Below are 16,986 nucleotides of genomic sequence, written 5' to 3'. Positions count from 1 at the left end.
TTGCAGTAAGAACACAAAATGAGATCTACCCTCTTAACAAATTGTTAAGTGCAAAATACAGTATTATTAACTATAGACACAATGTACAGCAGATCTCTAAAACTTTTTAATCTTGCACAATTGAAACTTTATACCCAATGAAAAGCAATTCCCCATCTGCCCCTCACCTCAGCCCCTGGAAACCACCACTTAACAGTCTGTTTCTATAGAATATTAGCTTCAGAAAAAAAGGAAATTGTACCAAATACGACAATATGAATGAACCTGGAGGACATTATACTGAGGGAAATAAAACTGCATGATTCCATTTATATGAAGTATCTAAAAATAGACTCATAGAAAAAGAATATACTCTGTTTTTGCACTTCACCTTTACTGGCCTTGTGCATGTGTGTGTTGGAGAAGACTCTCGAGAGTCCCTTGGATGGCATGGATCAAACCAGTCAATCCTAAAGGAAATCAACCCTGAATATTCACTAGAAAGACTGATGCTGAAGCTGAATCTCTAATGCTTTGGCCCCTTTGATGTGAAGAGCTGACTCACTGGAAAAGACGCTGATGCTGGGAAAGATTGAGGGCAGGAGAAGGGGATGACAGAGGATGAGATAGTTGGATGGCATCACTGACTCAATGGACATGAATTTCAGCAAATTCTGAGAGATACTGAAGGACAGGGAAGCCTGGCGTGCTGCAGTCCATGGGATCACAAAGAGTTGGACATGACTTAGCAACTGAGTAATAACAACATGTTGGGCGTGGGGTGTCCTTTTCTCTTCATCCAAAGGGAAGTCCTTATGACCACTGTTTTCTTCTGCTCTTCCCTCACACTAGGCAGGATCTTGTGGGAACTTACTTGATTGACTGAATGGAATTGGGGTAGCTGGCCACACACCACAACAGATGGGCTACACAAGGAAAAGAAGACCAAGGGCAGCTCTGACATGTTGAAAACCACTTATGACCCAGAGGTTTGGAGTAAGAAGGTACCCTGAGTCCAATATCATCAAGTCGATCTCCTTCTCTGGCTCTAAAAAATACCAACGACCTAGAAAAGCTTAAAAGAAAGTTCAGGGGAGTTAAAATACCACCAGCAAACAAACCTAGATCCAATCCACCTCTACTGCTCATTTCCTACCCAACCCGAGCAACTCACTTCAACTCTTTGAAGCTAGTGTCCTCATGTAAGATGGTGTTTGGTGACCACACCTCATAGGGTTATCATGAAGATCAAATATGATGAGACGAATATGGCCCTTAGATTATGGACGTGTTTGTAAGGGGCACTACCTCATCTCAAGATAAGTGATCTGGAAACACCCTGGGTGAAGTCCAGCAGCATATGTCCCACTGTGCATGCTTTTCTATTCCCCGACCTGTACAGGTGTCTCTAAGGAAGCCACTGGGCCCAGCAGAGGCTCAGCCCAGCCTCACAAAACCTTTACACTTAAGAGTCACAATTGAATTTATTTCAAGACTCACATTTAGCTTTCTCTGGCTTTCCTGTTGAACCTCATAACAATACCTGGCATATACTTGCCAGAATGGATCTCCTGAAAAACTTCACGGTGTGACACCATTCTCTTACAAAAAGCCATCTTCTCAGTAAGGAACCACCTCTTTGTCTTCCATGGCCTTGTCACAGGCCAGAGGCACAAAAGGCTGTCCTCTGCAGGGGAGGAGGCTGGGTGCTGAGCAAACAAACCTGGGCCCAGCTGCCATCCGGAGGAGCTCTCCCTCTGGGAAGAGAATGAGCAGCTCAAAGGCATAATTTACCAAGCCCATAGCTCACAGCTATGGCCCCAGGAACTGTGGGGTGCCAGGTGCTGTCTGCGTGTGACATGGGGACTCAGTCTGCTCAGCAGCAGGCACGAAACAGCTGGGATAACCAACCCGGACAAAAGGTAAAGGAGACTGACTGCCAGCTTCCTAGGAAAGCAAGATGAGAAAGGACAATAACAGAAGGGCATCAGTCACATGTCAGTATCACAAGGAGTGAGATCACGCAGCTACCTGTGATCAGGGCTAAAGGAACAGCCTGGATGTTTAGAGCCACTTACAGCAGGACAGGAAGTAGGGTCAGCGTGTCTGAGGAGGACGGGAAAGGCTTCTGTTAAGAGTCGTCAGGGCACCCTGGGAAGTCAGCCACCCCCTTGTCAGCCCTGGCAGAGGGAGCACAGCGATCCGGAAGTGCAGGACAAATGCTGTACCTCAGAGGAAAACTATGCATGGTCTGCAGCAGGCCCTTTTTCTTTATCAGATTCTGACCACAGAGGAGCTGTCTTACAGCTCTTAGTAAGTTGTAGCAAACTACAGACATGCTTATTCAAACTTGCCCAGTAGAATTTCAGTTAGATTCACTCTTCTTCCTGCCTACCTCATGAGAAAAAAGAAAAAGAAAAAAAAAAAAAAAAAGAGGGTTTTTTTTTTTTTTTCCTTTTATTCAAATTTTGGTAATGTTTTGACTTTTTCTCTGAAGAAGTTATAACATGTGTCTGGTTCCCTCCTCATATGAATAAAATAGACACTATCTCTATGAGAGTCATGAGTTTACTTTTTCCTAAAAATTATCCTTTAACTTTCTCCCTTCTGCTGGGCACCTCTGAAGCAACCCCAAGCTGGCTGGCATCCCTACTAGGAGCTAAGAAAGCCACTCGCCTAGGAAATGAGAGGACACGGTGACTGCCCAACAGACATGGGCAGGGCTTTCCTCTGCATTAGTGACCACAGCCACCCTTTTTTGAGTCCTCACTGCAGCATGCGGGCCTCCGAGTGACCTGCCCCACTCTAAGCAGTCTCCCTGGATCCTACAAAGGCCCTGAACAGTAACTTTTCTTATTCCCCATTACAAATACGGGAACTGAGGCTCAGAAAGATAAAGCAACTTGCTCAAGTCACTCATGCAGGAAGTGCTGAGGGAGAAACCTGATCAAGGTCTATCTTGTAATTCCCAGGCAAACTTACCTTGACTTTATTTATTTTCTTTTATTGAGGTATAGTTGATAAACAATATTATATACTGTTTCGATCCCAGCATAGCAACTATGTTTAAAGTTACTATTAAATAGTGGCTATATTCCCTGCACTATACAATATATCCTTGTAGCTTTTTATTCTGTACCTAGTAGTTTCTACCTCTTAATCCCCTGTCGCACTTCCCTCTCCCCACTGGTAACCACCAGCTCTCCATATTGTGAGTCCGTTTTGTTGTTGTTGTTATATTCACTTGTTTTATTTTTTAGATTCCACATATAAGGGATATCACAGTATTTGTCTTTCTCTGTGTGACTTATTTCACTTAGCATCATATCATCCAAGTCCATCCATGTTGTTGCAAATGGCAAAATTCTCATTCTTTTTTATGGCTGTGTAATATTCAATTGTATATATACCACATCTTCTTAATTCATGTCTCTGTCAGTGGACATTTAGGTTGCTTCCATGTCTTGGCTATTGTAAATAGTGCTGCAGAGAATGTTGGGATGCATGTATCATCTCACAGCGTTGTTTTGGTTTTCTTTGCATATATACCCAGGAGAGCAATTGCTAGAAATTAAAATTTCAGAATCTTTGATGATTGAGGTTTAATTCATCACTAAACACCTAGAGGACTTCCCTGGTGGCTCAGATGGTAAAGAATCCACCTGCAGTGTGGGAGACCTGGGTTTGATCCCTGGGTTGGGAAGATTCCCTAGAGAAGGGAATGGCTAACCACTCCAGTATTCTGTCCTGGAGAATTCCATGGACTCTATAGTCCATGAGGTTACAAAGAGTCGGACACAGCTGAGTGACTTTCCAACACCTAGAAGAGATGCCCGAGAATGGGGTCGCCTTCCAAATCCAAGAGAATTTTCAGGCCTCCACTATGCTTCCTCACATGCAGCTGCCTGCTGACCTGTGGGTCATACCACCTATGAGAAAACACAACAGAATTTCTCTCTGAATTCACACTCCCAACCTCAAAGTGGTCAGCATATCTAGAGATCCTGATCCATTCCTCTGGTTTACTCCATCCTCATTGACAATTTCAAACCTCCTCTACTAAAACCTCTCTTCCCCTCACCTCCCTACAAAATGCCTCCTTTTCTCTGTATCCTAACTTTGCAGAGAAAACAGAAGCCCCTTCAGCCTTCCACTACAGACTACCTCCAGCTACTCCCCCTCCCCAGTCCTTCTTCCTTTCTGACCTGCTCCTGCTGGGGTTAATCCTCCGCTAGGTTTTGGACCAACCACTCCTCCCATTGACTTCATTGTCACCTCTTTTTAGTATATTCAATTTCTGGATCAACTGTTTTTTTCCTCATTAACTTAAATTTGTATGTATGTGATAAAATATATGTAACATAAGAAATGCTGTGAGCAACCTAGACAGCATATTAAAAAGCAGAGATATTACTTTTCCAACAAAGGTCCATATAGTTAAAGCTATGGTTTTTCTAGTAGTCATGTATGGATATGAGAATTGGACCATAAAGAATGCTCAGTGCCAAAGAACTGATGCTTTTGAACCCTGGTGTTAGAGAAGACTCTTGAGAGAAACTTGGACTGCAAGATCAAGCCAGTCAATCCTAAAGGAAATCAACCCTGAATATTCATTGGAAGAACTGATGCTGAAGCTGAGGCTCCAATACTTTGGCCACCCGATGCAAAGAACTGATTCACTGGAAAAGACCCTGATGCTGGGAAAGATTGAAGGCAGGAGGAGAAGGGGATGACAAAGGATGAGATGATTGGATGGCATCGCCGACTCGATGGACATGTGTTTGAGCAAGCTCTGGGAGTCGGTGATGGACAGAGAAGCCTGGCATGCTGCAGTCCATGGAGTCGCAAAGAGTCGGACGTGACTGAATAACTGAACTGACTGAAGACAGACCCTTCTGAGCATTTCTGAGTGCACAGCTCAGTGGCATTAAGTCCATTCACACTGTTGTACAACCTGGGTTTGTACCACCACCCATCTCTAGAATTATTTCATCTTCCCAAACTGGAACTCTATATCCATTAAACAAAAATTCCTCTTTCCTGCCAGGCCCTGGCAACCACCATTCTACTTCCTGTCTCTATGAGTTTGACTACTCCAGGGACCACATGTATGTGGAAGCATACAGTATTTGTCCTTTTGTGACTGTCTTTCCACTGATTTTTAAACATGCTCAATTCTCTCTAATGTAAAACATGAAAAGAACAAAAACGAGCCCTGGAACCCTCAACTCTCTCTACAACTATTGCTCTATTTCTCTCTGCCCTTCAGAACCAGAATTCTTGAAGGAACCCTCCATATTTGCCATCCTCCACCCATCTCACTTCTCCTCATACTCCAGTCTGGCTTCTGGCTTTTATCACTCTCCCTTCATCACCTAGCTATTGCTGAGGTCAACAGTGGCCTCCATTTTGCTAAGGAGAGAATGATGCTTTTCAATCTTCATCTAAATTGGCCTTTAAGCAGAATCTAATGGCGCTGACCTCTTTCTTACTGCTCTCATTGCCCAAAGCTCCAGCATGGACTTTTCTTCTCTTTACACTCTCTTCAATGCTCTCATTTGGCCCCACTGTTTGTTGCCACATAGAAAGAGATGGTTTGCAAATCCTCATCTGCAGTCCAAACCTTCCCACTGACCTCCAGTCTCATTTGCACAACTTGACCTCTCTTCACAGATACATAAAAGGCAGCTCAGATCAATCATATCCAGAAGATATATATATATTTTTTTTATCTCTGCCCCCTCTCTGACCAAGCCCCTCACAACCCAAAACATCTCCAAGTACTCTTTCCAGTCTCAGAGACTCTAGCTGGCCAGTTACACAAACCAGAAGCCCAGGTGCATCTGGGGCCTCCTCCCTTCACCTGTCACACTCAGCCCCACACAGAGCCTGTCATCTGCACACATGTAATAGCTCTCAAATCCATCATTCCTCACAGTCACTTGCATGTCCACTCTGGTACAAATGCCAGCATTTCTAGTCCGCATGGTTGCAAGAGCCTCTTAAATGTGTTTTGCCATCCACTGGACCCACTGCATCCACTGCAGTGACCACTGGAAGCCAGGGATGTTTACAAAATGCAAGTGTGGGCATGCATCAAAGAAGAAGACAAGCACCATGGCCAAGCTCCTTCTTATCTTCAGCCCCGTCCCCCTTTACATGTCCCCCACCACACCCCCCGAGACTCTCACCTCTTTCTGGGTCCTGGTGCCCCCCTGTCCTCTTCCACACAGGACCTTCCCCAGGCCATTGCCTCTTCCCACACTTCTCACCATGACCCCTTACTCCTCCACACAGTGAAGACACCTCCTTGCTCCTCCTGACTTCCCTGTCTAGGGACAACTCCCCTTTCTGGGTTCTGGTGGCACCTTGACCCTCTTCCTTGTAGTTGTCTGTTGTAACTTTATATTCGTCTGTATGACTGCTGGACTGTATCTGTAAGTTACATGAGAGCAGGGCTGAGTCTGATTCACTCACCAATGTACCCTCCAGAGCCACCTCAGTTCTGCACACGTAAATATCAGAGTAGATAACATTGACACATAAGTGCCCGCCACTGCGTGCTTCGTGTGGGTCTTCTCACTCCTTCCTCACAACAACCCTGTGGAGGCACGATCATTCTCCCCTCTTCAGAGAGGCAGCAGTAACATATGCACGATTCTTTAGCTCACAAGAGGCAGCGCTGGTTTCGATGGCAGACAGGCTACCTGCAGAGTCTCTGTACTGATGGCGGCACTCTACTCAGCACCACCCATGTTTGTGGAAGGATGCATTTCTGCACAGAAGAAGTTTTACCTGAGAGTTTACCAGACGGATGGTGGTTTTCGTGCCCACGTCTTGTTGGAATTTGACTGTGGGTGCCCCATTAAACCTCAGCACTGCATCGTGATCATCTAGAAACCACAAGGAAACAACACATCAGCAGTGATGACAGTGTGAACATCAGCAATATGCAAAGAGAGAGAAGGTCTGGAGGGAGGGAGGGCAGAAGGAAGAGGAGGGCAAGGGAATAATACTTCCTGATCTTTATGTCCTCATGATACACAGGGGACAGTGACCGTATTTGTATGGCACAGTCAGGTCAGGTTCACAGACAGAGATCACCAGCTGTCTGCCCAGCCACTGCGAAGGCTAAACAGGTCCATACATTGGTGTTCCTGAAACCCATTCAATGATGCACAGGGGCCACGTGGACAGGGCCAGTGCATTACTCCCAGTGAATCACTATTCCAGTTACCAAAGGAGCAAACCAGACATTCTCTTGGTAATACCCGTAGGTCATACTTCTATCCTTATCAGAAAATCAAAGATCCTACCATAAGCTTGGCTTAACCCACAAGTGCAGAGTATCCCCATGGCACTCTGAGAAGCCGGCTGGGCATAGCACAGCAGTGCACTGTGACATGTGAGACAGCTCCCTAAGTGTTCCTGTTAGGAATCCAAGGCCCTGGAGGGGTCACAAACCTGGGTGCTGGAAGAGGTGGAATGAGAAGTCATAGAGCTAAACTAAACCCCACGTTTTCTATTTAAAAAAAAAAAAAAAGGCTCTTTGTCAGGAACAAAATCTTAAATCCAGCCAAGATCAAATAAATCATTTTTTAAAAAATCTACTCACTCCCCGGCTCTCATTCTCTGTCCTTGTAGCTGTTCAAGCAGTGTTTGGAAGACTTGGAGAAGATTCTCTACCTGCAATGACCAATCTGATGGGGGAAGGAACTGATGACGTCTAAGATCCATTTTAACCTGGAGCCTCTCTGATCCTATGAGAGCTCCTTTCAAGGTTACGTGATCAAACAAGCTTCAGTTCACCACTGAAATCTGCACAGGACTTAGAGGTCAGCCCAAAACTCTATTGAGTTTCCTTCTGTGAGGGGTTGATTTTGGATGATTCTTCATGCACAAAGGTGGCATCAGGAGAAGGGTAGGAGTGGATTTTGGCTCAATATAAGAGGGTCTAAAGGAGAATATCCACAGAATTAAGGGATGAAAGCCTCCCTCTTTTTGTATCCCTACACCTCAGCAATCTAGATATCTCTTTCACAAAAACAACCCTATCCTCAATCCTAGGGAAAAAATTTTATCAAAATGGTTTAAAAGTTTAAAAAGTTTAAAAGTTACATTGGCACATATATATACACATATGTATGTATATATATATACACACACAATTATGTGTAAAATAGCTAGCTAGCTGTATAACACAAGGAATTCAGCCCAGTGCTCTATAACAATCTAGATGGGTGGGATGGGGGTTGGGGATAGGATGGAAGCACAAGAGGAAGGAGATATACGTATAAAAAAACTGATTCACATTCTTTTACAGCAGAAACCAATACAACATTGTAAGGCAATTATTCTCCAATTAAAAATAAATTTTTTAAAAAGTTACATAAGATGTTCATAGTCTAGACATTATCAAGTAACAGGACAGGCACAGAGAACCACAAATGGAGCAGTAAATTTATCTCTACACAACTCAGATTGCAATCAGTTTTGCTGAAATTAACAACTGATTTCAAAAGTGAGCAGCAATAACCATGCTAGAAATGCTGATGCATTAGAAACTTCAGTCAACTTTCCCATTTCACAGGTGAATAAATCATTAATCTGAGAGTCCCAGTAGATAAGAATGGCAAGCTCAATTGCAGCCATTGAGAATCAAATGAAAGGACTATTTACAGAGTTGTGGGTGGAGTTTAACGAGGTAGAAATCAAACAAGGAATGGGGCCATACCCCGGGGCTGGATGCGGCAGGGAACCCCACCTCTACACTGAAGGCAGCAGGAGGCCACCTGGTGGCAACCTCAGAGGGAATCATTACCACAACCTCTCTTTCCTCCTCTCCTCTGACCTCCAGGCCTGGAAGGAAAAGGAAGCAAGCAGGACTCAGAGAACCTGAAAGGGACTGAAACTTTTAGTCAAGGAAGAGGAGCAGTCTGCACTCACTCTAAGAGGAGAGATGGGACGGGGAGGGGGTTGGGGAGAGGAGACAGATACTCTGCCTCACTCTCCTTCTTCTTAGTCTTAGATTTGCGCCAGTGCTTCCACTATCTGTATGCTTAGTCATTCAGTTGTGTCCAACTCTCTGCAGCCCCTTGGACTATTATAGCCATGAGGCTCCTCTGTCCATGGGATTTCCCAGTCAAGAATACTGGAGTGTGTTGTCATGCTCTTCTCCGGGGGATCTTCCCAACCCAGGGACTGAACCCACATCTCTTGTATCTCCTGCTTAGCAGGCAGATTCTTTATCACTAGCACCACCTAGGAAGCCCGCTTCCACTGTCTAGTTCCAAATGAAAGCCAAAAGGGCAAGAATGCCCAGGTGACACAGTCTATATTTCTACTTCCCAGGAAAGGGTGGAGAATGGATTTGGAGTGGCAGATAGAGAACATCCATCACAGGAGGCTTGGGATAGGTCGTTGGCTGACCATGAAAAAGGAAAATGTTTTTGTTCTTTCAATAAATACTGATTAAGCACCTATGCTCTGCCTGGCACTAGAGACAATGGTTGTGAGCAAGAAATCAAGGTCCTTGCCCTTAGAGACCTTGAAAGCCACTGTAAAGAGAAAGACAATGAATAAGCACAACAACCTATATTCAAGATAACTACAGATTGTGATTAGTACTGTGGCACAAAATAGTAACCTATAACGGAAAAGAATCTGAAAAAATATACATATATATGGGAAGGGTCCAGGAAAGTAAATTCCAGCCAGAGGACAAAGCAGTGTCAAGACCCTAAAGAGGGTAAGGACTTAACTGGGAACAAGTAAGTGAGGGAAAGAAAAAAATAAAAGATGCAGTGGAAGAGGCTGGAAGAAAGCAAATCATGCAGGCTGTGGTATGAAGGTATGAAGTTTGAATTTTACTCTAAGATTAAAAAAAAAAATCAAAGAAGAAAACTTTAAAACAGACCACTAAATTTAAGCTCATAAAAAAAGGGATTAGATTCTTATTTGCCAAACTGTCCTAAAAACGTTCAGTCTCAAATAGGTCTTCAGGAAATCACCAGGAGAAATCCACAGCTACTGGGCTCCCAGCAAATAAGTCTTGAAGGAGGAAGGCTGTAGAAAACAAGGGAATCCACTTCTCTTTAACTTAGAATTAGAACACAGAAAAAGATGCAAATTAGAAAAGGAAGAAGTACACCATGATATGCATGTGACATACTACATGCTTAGAAAATTCAACAGAATCAGTTTGTCAGTAAATTCATAAATATATCAAAATCTACTGTGTCCAGGTATAATAACTCCAAATTGCTAGAAGTTATGGTGAAAGAAATTTTACCACTACTTGGACCAAATATTTTTTTATATTTTCCAATGAGCTTAATGAATCATATAACCATGTATGGAAGACCACATTTTGATTCCGACTAGGAAAACTAGATATGACACAGATCGGGATTGGCAAACTATGGCCCACAGCACAAATCTGACCTGTCTCATCTTTGTAAATAAAGTTTTATTGGAACATAACCAGATACATTCATTTATTACTGTCTGTGGTTGATTTTCAGATGGTAAAGAATCCGCCTGCAATGTAGGAGACATGGGTTCGATCCCTGGGTCAGGAAGATTCCCTGGAGAAGGGAATGGCCAACGCACTCCAGTATTCTTGCCTGGAGAATCCCATGGATAGAGGAGCCTGGCCATCTACAGTCCACAGGGTCACAAAGAATCAGACATGACTGAGAAAATGAGCATGTATGCATGCATGTGGTTGATTTTGCACTAAAATAGCACAGTCATTTTAAGAGACACTGTATGTCTTCAAAAATATTTGCCATCTGGCCCTTTATAGGGAAAGTTTGCTGAACCCTGATATAAATAATCATGCTGTCTGAGCTACTCAATATCCAAGGGTGTCTTCCCAGTCATCACTTTGCCCAGGAACTCCACCTGCCCCAAAATGTGCCCAAACTCCACCTACTTTTGCCTTCCATCATGCAATACACCTGCTTCACTTCAGCCCTTCCTACTGGTCCTTCTGATTTTTTCTTTTTTCCTTTTTTTTTTTTTTTTTTGGCTTGTCCCTGTTATTTCCTTGCCCTTCAAATGTAAACTTTGCTTTAGGTTTTCTCATCAGTCTTCTTTTCTGGATTATAACTATCACCTTGAAACAAATGACTCTTTAATCTCCCACCCTTACACTTCCCTGCAAGCAAATACCCAACTGCATAGATACCCACAAACACTTCAGACTTAGAACATCCAAAATGGAACCTATCTTCCTCCAGAAGAATGCTTCCTGGTGATATGATAGAGCCTGCTCCCAGGCCAGAGACCCTGGCTTCTACCACTCACTCAAGGTCATGTCTAATTAGAACCAAGTTCTGTCTCTTCTACCTCACCATGCCTCTCAAGTCAAACCTTCTCTTCCTGCCACCACTACCACTCCTCAACAGGCCTGGCACTTCTCATTGGATGTGGCAATAGCCCCTAACAGCAGAGAGATTAGATTGCAATCCCAAGACAAGGAGACTCAGAGACATATGAAACCTCTCTGAAACACACATGATCCCATCACTTGCTAGCTTAAAACCTCCCAGGCCTCTCCATGGCTTAAAGAACCAAATTCTAAGTCCTTATTATGACAGTCAACTTCCTCTAAGAACTGAACCCTAACTACCCTTCCAACCTCATTTCTCAGCCCTCTTCACCCTGTGAGACCCTACCTCCCAGCCAAACAGGGTTATTTGTGATGCTTAAACATGCTCTGCCCTTTTTTTTTTTTCCAGGCAGCCTTTGCTTCTTACTTTTGTCTCAGAATGTTCTTCTCCTCTCTTCTAGGAGAGAAAATCAGGAAGAATATGAAGTGATTATTTTAACCTGACAAGGGATTCATTCATTATTATAAAATTACAATCACCATGGGGCACAAAAGAAGAGGTTAGGCTAAGTGTGGGGGCCTTGGAGTCAAACATCCCAGTTTCAAGTCCCAGTCTACTATCAACCAGCTGTGTAAGCTTTCTGAGTGTTAACACTTAGTTCATCAGTAAAATGGGGACAATAATTGTACCTACCTCGTGGGATTACTGGGAGGATTAAAAGAGCAAGGCTTGTCACTCACACAGCAGGTGCGCCATACGTGTTACTCCTATTAGTTATATTTGTTAAGTGTGCTACTGCTTGAAATGAATATTCAAACAAATCTAAGATACTTTACATGTGTATGTATCAAAAACAATTAAAAGTGACTATGCCCACCGTTGGCTGGTTTGTGGGACTGCCAGAGACACAACAGCTTGTTACAGTTCCTCTGATAAGCAGTTTGGTAATGCACCAGAAAAAGACCCCTAAAACATGTTATTTTGGTCTTCTAGCCCCACTCCTAAGGGTATTTCCCCTTTGGAGGGCAGTAGTAGTCACTTAATTTATCTTCACAAAAAACTCATTAGCAGTACTATTTTTAAGAGCAAACAATTTGAAACTATCTGATATGTTCAACAGTTGGGAATAAGCTGGACATCCAGGTGTGATGGGAAGGCTGTGGGCCTGGCAAGCTCAGAGGCCTTTAACATAAGGCCTTTCCTCTTGCTTTCCTCTTTGTATTCTAAGTTCCTATTTGGTACTGTTGATGAATCCGTGGGAATAAAAGAATACATGAATTAATTTCTTAAAGTATTTGTTAGACTAAATGCCCAAAGGAAATACCCAATAAAAGGCAGAACATTTGAAGTCTAGCACACGATTTTTGTTAGATCTCAGGATCTAAGTCCTTCCATGGAATCACACAGTTGAAATGATAACTGCAATCTATAGAAAAAGATTATTTTAAAGTTTAGTTAAACCCCTCCAATGTTTTATGAAGTACATAAAAATAAAGATTATAGTTCCAATTCATGGAAGTATTAGGTTCCACCTGAAACTTCAACACAATTCCAGCCAGGCAGGCAATGGTGACTTGAAGAAGAGGATCAGCTAACACCTGGAATATTCTAAACATTACCATTAAAGAGAAAAATTGGGGAAGGAAGAAAGAAATCTAGTTCCATTAGAGATGAAATAAAAACCAATTACATTTAGCTTCTAGAAAACGAAATCCAAAAGAAACCAAAAAAAGCAAAAGCCAAAGTTGGGGTGGGGTTGGTTATCTTGGCAGCTTTTATTCCTAAGTGTTGCCCATTTGGGGAAGTATAAAATATGATCTCATCACTTCTTTCTGCTCTAGAGAATCTAATTTGGGTCTACTTTACTTCTTTTGAGAGCCTGTGCTCAGTTTTAGACCATTTTTCCTGGCAGTCATATGAAGGAAATAAAAAAGGAGACGTATGACCTCACCTGCTCCAGTACCTTCCAGGGCCTGACAGAAGAGCTAGGCCTCCTGTGCTTTGCTTTCTTTAGCCTAATTCATTTCACAATCATGGAAAACACATTCTCTCAGGACAATCGAACTAAGGAATGTTAAGCAAATCCACAGCTCTGTGCTGTATACATGTTTACAAATCTGGATAAACTTCCTACTTTCTTAAGTTTATTTCTATTTAAGTATAGTTTTTTATTTTTTCATTAGAGGATAATTGCTTTATAGTGTTGTGTTGGTCTCTGCTGTGCAACAGCACAAATCAGTCATAATTATATATATATATATATATATATATATATCCCCTCCCTCTTGAGCCTCTGCAGTATAGCTGATTTACAATGTTGCATCAGCTTCAGGTGCATTGCACAGTGAATCATATATATACACACACACACCATATACATATATATGCATGCTACATCACTTCAGTCATGTCCAAATCTGTGTGACCCTATGGACCATAGCCCACCAGGGTCCTCTGTCCAAGGGATTCTCTAGGCAAGAATACCGAAGTAGGTTGCCATTTCCTCCTCCAGGGGATCTTCCCAATCCAGGGATCAAACCCCAGTATCTTATTCCTCCTGTACTGGCAGGCAGGTTCTTTAGCACCTCCTGGGAAGCCCACAAAATATATAATTTTTTTCAGATTCTTTTCCCTTATAGGTTATTATAAAATATTGAGAATAGTTCCCGATGTTATACAGCAGGTTCTTGTTGGTTTATCTCTTTCATATAGTGTATATGTTAACCCTAATTTGTCTATCCTTATTAACTATGAAAAATTTCGGGAAAAGCAAATTTATATATTCTCATCAGTGATTTTTAACCATTTTGGGGGTCACAGACCCCTTTGAGATAGAACAGAAAGCTATGGACTCTCTCTTCGGAAAAATGCAGGCTGAATTATACAAATACACATGTTAAACACACATAAACAGCACATATTTTTCATATGATTTTAGGGATTTGTGAACCTCCTGAAGTTGGTCCAGAATCCCCAATTAATTCCTTTCAAAGAGAAAAACTAAAAATTAGTTAGGTCATTGAGGCCAAAAGAGATAATTAGTTGCTAATTAATCTGTAAATTATAGAATTTCAGGACCTGAAGATAAAGTAGAGATCTATGTTTTAAATATTTTTAAATGTTAATGCAGTGTTTTGCTTCTTGGTAGCAAAGGAACTTTCTTTTCAAACAAAATTTTCTGTAAGACACCAGAATTTAAGATGGATCAAAATAGAGCTATTCGAATTAATAAGGCTGCTGGAAGACTGGATCCCCATTCTCTCCACTGCCCCCTGGCCGCCTCTGACTCATGAAGCACATCTGAGAACCCCGACTGGGCCGCTGCCCCAGTCCACGAGCCATACTGGGACTGCTAGTCCCCACTCCTGTCCACGTGCCCAGATGGTCCAAATGAGCCCTGGCCACTCAGATAACAGTCTCCACACGGCAGAACCCACCTATTTCTCGACCCAGCCGGGAGGACTTCAGGGATCCTGCTGAAGAGACAACAGCACACCTGCCCCATGGCCCCGCCTTGGTCCTAATGTCCTCCTGAGGCAGGTAGCCCTCCCAGTCAGAGGTGTTGAAGGGAAAATCTGTGGTCTCTATCATCGAAATGTTCACGTGGTCCCGGAGGTGGCAAAGCAGGGCCTCTGCACTGTACTTGACCCCGGGCCCTGGCCCCTTGTACGTCACTTTGTACTTGTTCATGCTCAGATAATTCTTTCGGATAGTCTGCAGCCTGGGGATAAGGTTTTTGGAGGAGCTGTCCTTGTCCCACACCTGGAAGGTAGTCTCCAACTTGGCCTTGGGACCGCCGAGTGCCTGGCTGCTCCTCTGGGGGTTGTGGGTGCTGCTCGAGGACACAGGTTGGGAACTAGAGCTCACAGCCAGTTTCTCCAGGCCCTGCAACAGCTGGAATTCCTTGTTCTGCAGTTTAAGGAACTCATAGAAATTCCCTTTCTTCTTTTCCTTCCACACACAGATGATTGCAAACAGGAGAAAGATGAGCACACAGCAGCTGAAGAATTTTTTCTTCAAGCTGGTGCGAGTCATAATGAAAGATGTGTTCGAGGACACCGTGCTGTTCTGAGCAGGAAAATATGCCTAAAAAAAAGTGAGACAAGGCAGAAAGTGATGTAAAGAACAGCCAAAAGTGATGATGAGCTGAGAAATGGCTTTAGAGTGATGAGGACTGAATTCCAGCCCATGCCTATCTCCCATGTTAAGCAAGTCTCAAAAAAAAAAAAAAAAAAAATCACCCTCAGTTTGGGCTTGAAATGTAGAAATTCATGCTCAGACACTCTCATCTTCCTCTCTGAGCCATGAGTGCTCTATGGACTTGCCCACCACACCCTTGTACTCCCTGAATCTTAGTTTCCTGTTGTCTCAGTCTGGCTTCCTGATTGCTCTCTGAGCTTCCTGAGGTTGGGAACCACAACTTACACATTCAGTTCCTAGGGCCTCACACTATTTGTTCAAGGAAGGCATACATGCTTGAAAAACTAAAAGAAAACAGCAGAGCAGGCTGACGTGTCTGGCACAGGAAGCCAAACTCCATAAAAAGGCCTGGCCTCCTTTTAAAATTGCCAGGAAGAGACCTCTCACCATAAAGTGTGGTAGGTGCATGGTGCATCTCTCTAAGGGCTCTGGTGCTAGATTCCTGTGCGAGAAGAAAGCCAAGGGTTAGCTTCGCAATAGAACATTCAGGTTTATGGAGTTCTGCACGTGGCAGGAAATTGACTCTCCTCACAGCAGAAGATGGGCTCTCCTAATAAGATAGCAGATATGTGACCAGTTAAGGAAATGAAAACAAAAATGCATTAAGCACATAGGAGGTTATTTCATTTAATTTCATCATAAACCAGGGGGCATCATGATACAGAATATCAGTGAGCACCATGTTAATAATAACCTAACATGAAGGGCATCTCCAGAACTGTGCAGAAAAGCCCTGACCATCACCAACCATGATGGTGCCATAATCTCCGTTTTTATAGATTAACCACCTGAGGCTCTGAGAAATTAAGAGAAATGCTTAGGATCACAGAACTGCTTAAATAGTAGCATTGAGATTCAAATCCAAGTGCACTTGCTTTCCTAACCCATGACCCTTTTACTGCATCATGTCCAGGATGCTGAAAGTTCTAGAAAATGGACTTCACAAATTAAATAGAGCCTGAATAGGCCCCTTTATATCTGAGTAAAGACCTACTTTGCTTTCCCAGAATTTATTGTCAAACTGAACGGAAAATTGAAGAACTTTGAGTTCAAATAATGTCTGTATCTTCTGGAAAACATTAACTTATTCCCTAAGTAACTAGGTTTATTTACCATGATAAGTCAAAGCAACTACCCCCAGGATTTTGCTAACTGATTAAGAATCTATACAGTAGTAGTTAACACAACATTGTGATCAACCATACTATAATTTTTAAAAATTCAGAAAAAAAAAGAAACAGATCTATAGTCCACTTCCAGGAAGCCTGTTCCTAAGGATATCAGAGATAAGGTGGTAGGAGTACTGAAGTGGGTATCACAGAACCTGGCTTCTTGTCCCCACTCTTGGTGGCCTTAGGCAAGTCTCTTGACCTCTGTGCACCAGTTTCTGTGAAGTAATCATCTCTGCCCTGTCTCATTCACTGGTCCTGGGAACACCAAAGGAGAAGGGCATTCACGGACTTTGAACTAG

The 16,986-nt window shown here is 43.0% G+C and overlaps 1 protein-coding gene across 11 annotated transcripts in view; it reads right to left on the bottom strand.

Moving 5' to 3' along the window:
- ST6GAL1 (ST6 beta-galactoside alpha-2,6-sialyltransferase 1) overlaps positions 1-16,986 on the bottom strand; it is a 146,605-nt gene that overhangs the window by 17,725 nt on the left and 111,894 nt on the right. For all 11 annotated transcript variants that reach the window (XM_061166782.1, XM_061166786.1, XM_061166784.1 and 8 more), the window contains 2 exons: positions 14,753-15,401; positions 6,775-6,872 (listed from right to left, as the gene is read on the bottom strand). In XM_061166782.1, the coding sequence (XP_061022765.1) occupies positions 6,775-6,872; positions 14,753-15,350 (696 nt within the window). In that variant the 5' untranslated portion in view covers positions 15,351-15,401. The remainder of the gene's footprint in view (positions 1-6,774; positions 6,873-14,752; positions 15,402-16,986) is intronic.

This window comes from Dama dama, chromosome 19 (genome assembly GCF_033118175.1).
Source record: "Dama dama isolate Ldn47 chromosome 19, ASM3311817v1, whole genome shotgun sequence".
NCBI classification, from domain to species: Eukaryota; Metazoa; Chordata; class Mammalia; order Artiodactyla; family Cervidae; genus Dama; species Dama dama.
The sequence above is the reverse complement of the archived record's forward strand: the minus strand, read 5'-3'. Positions and strand labels throughout refer to the sequence as shown.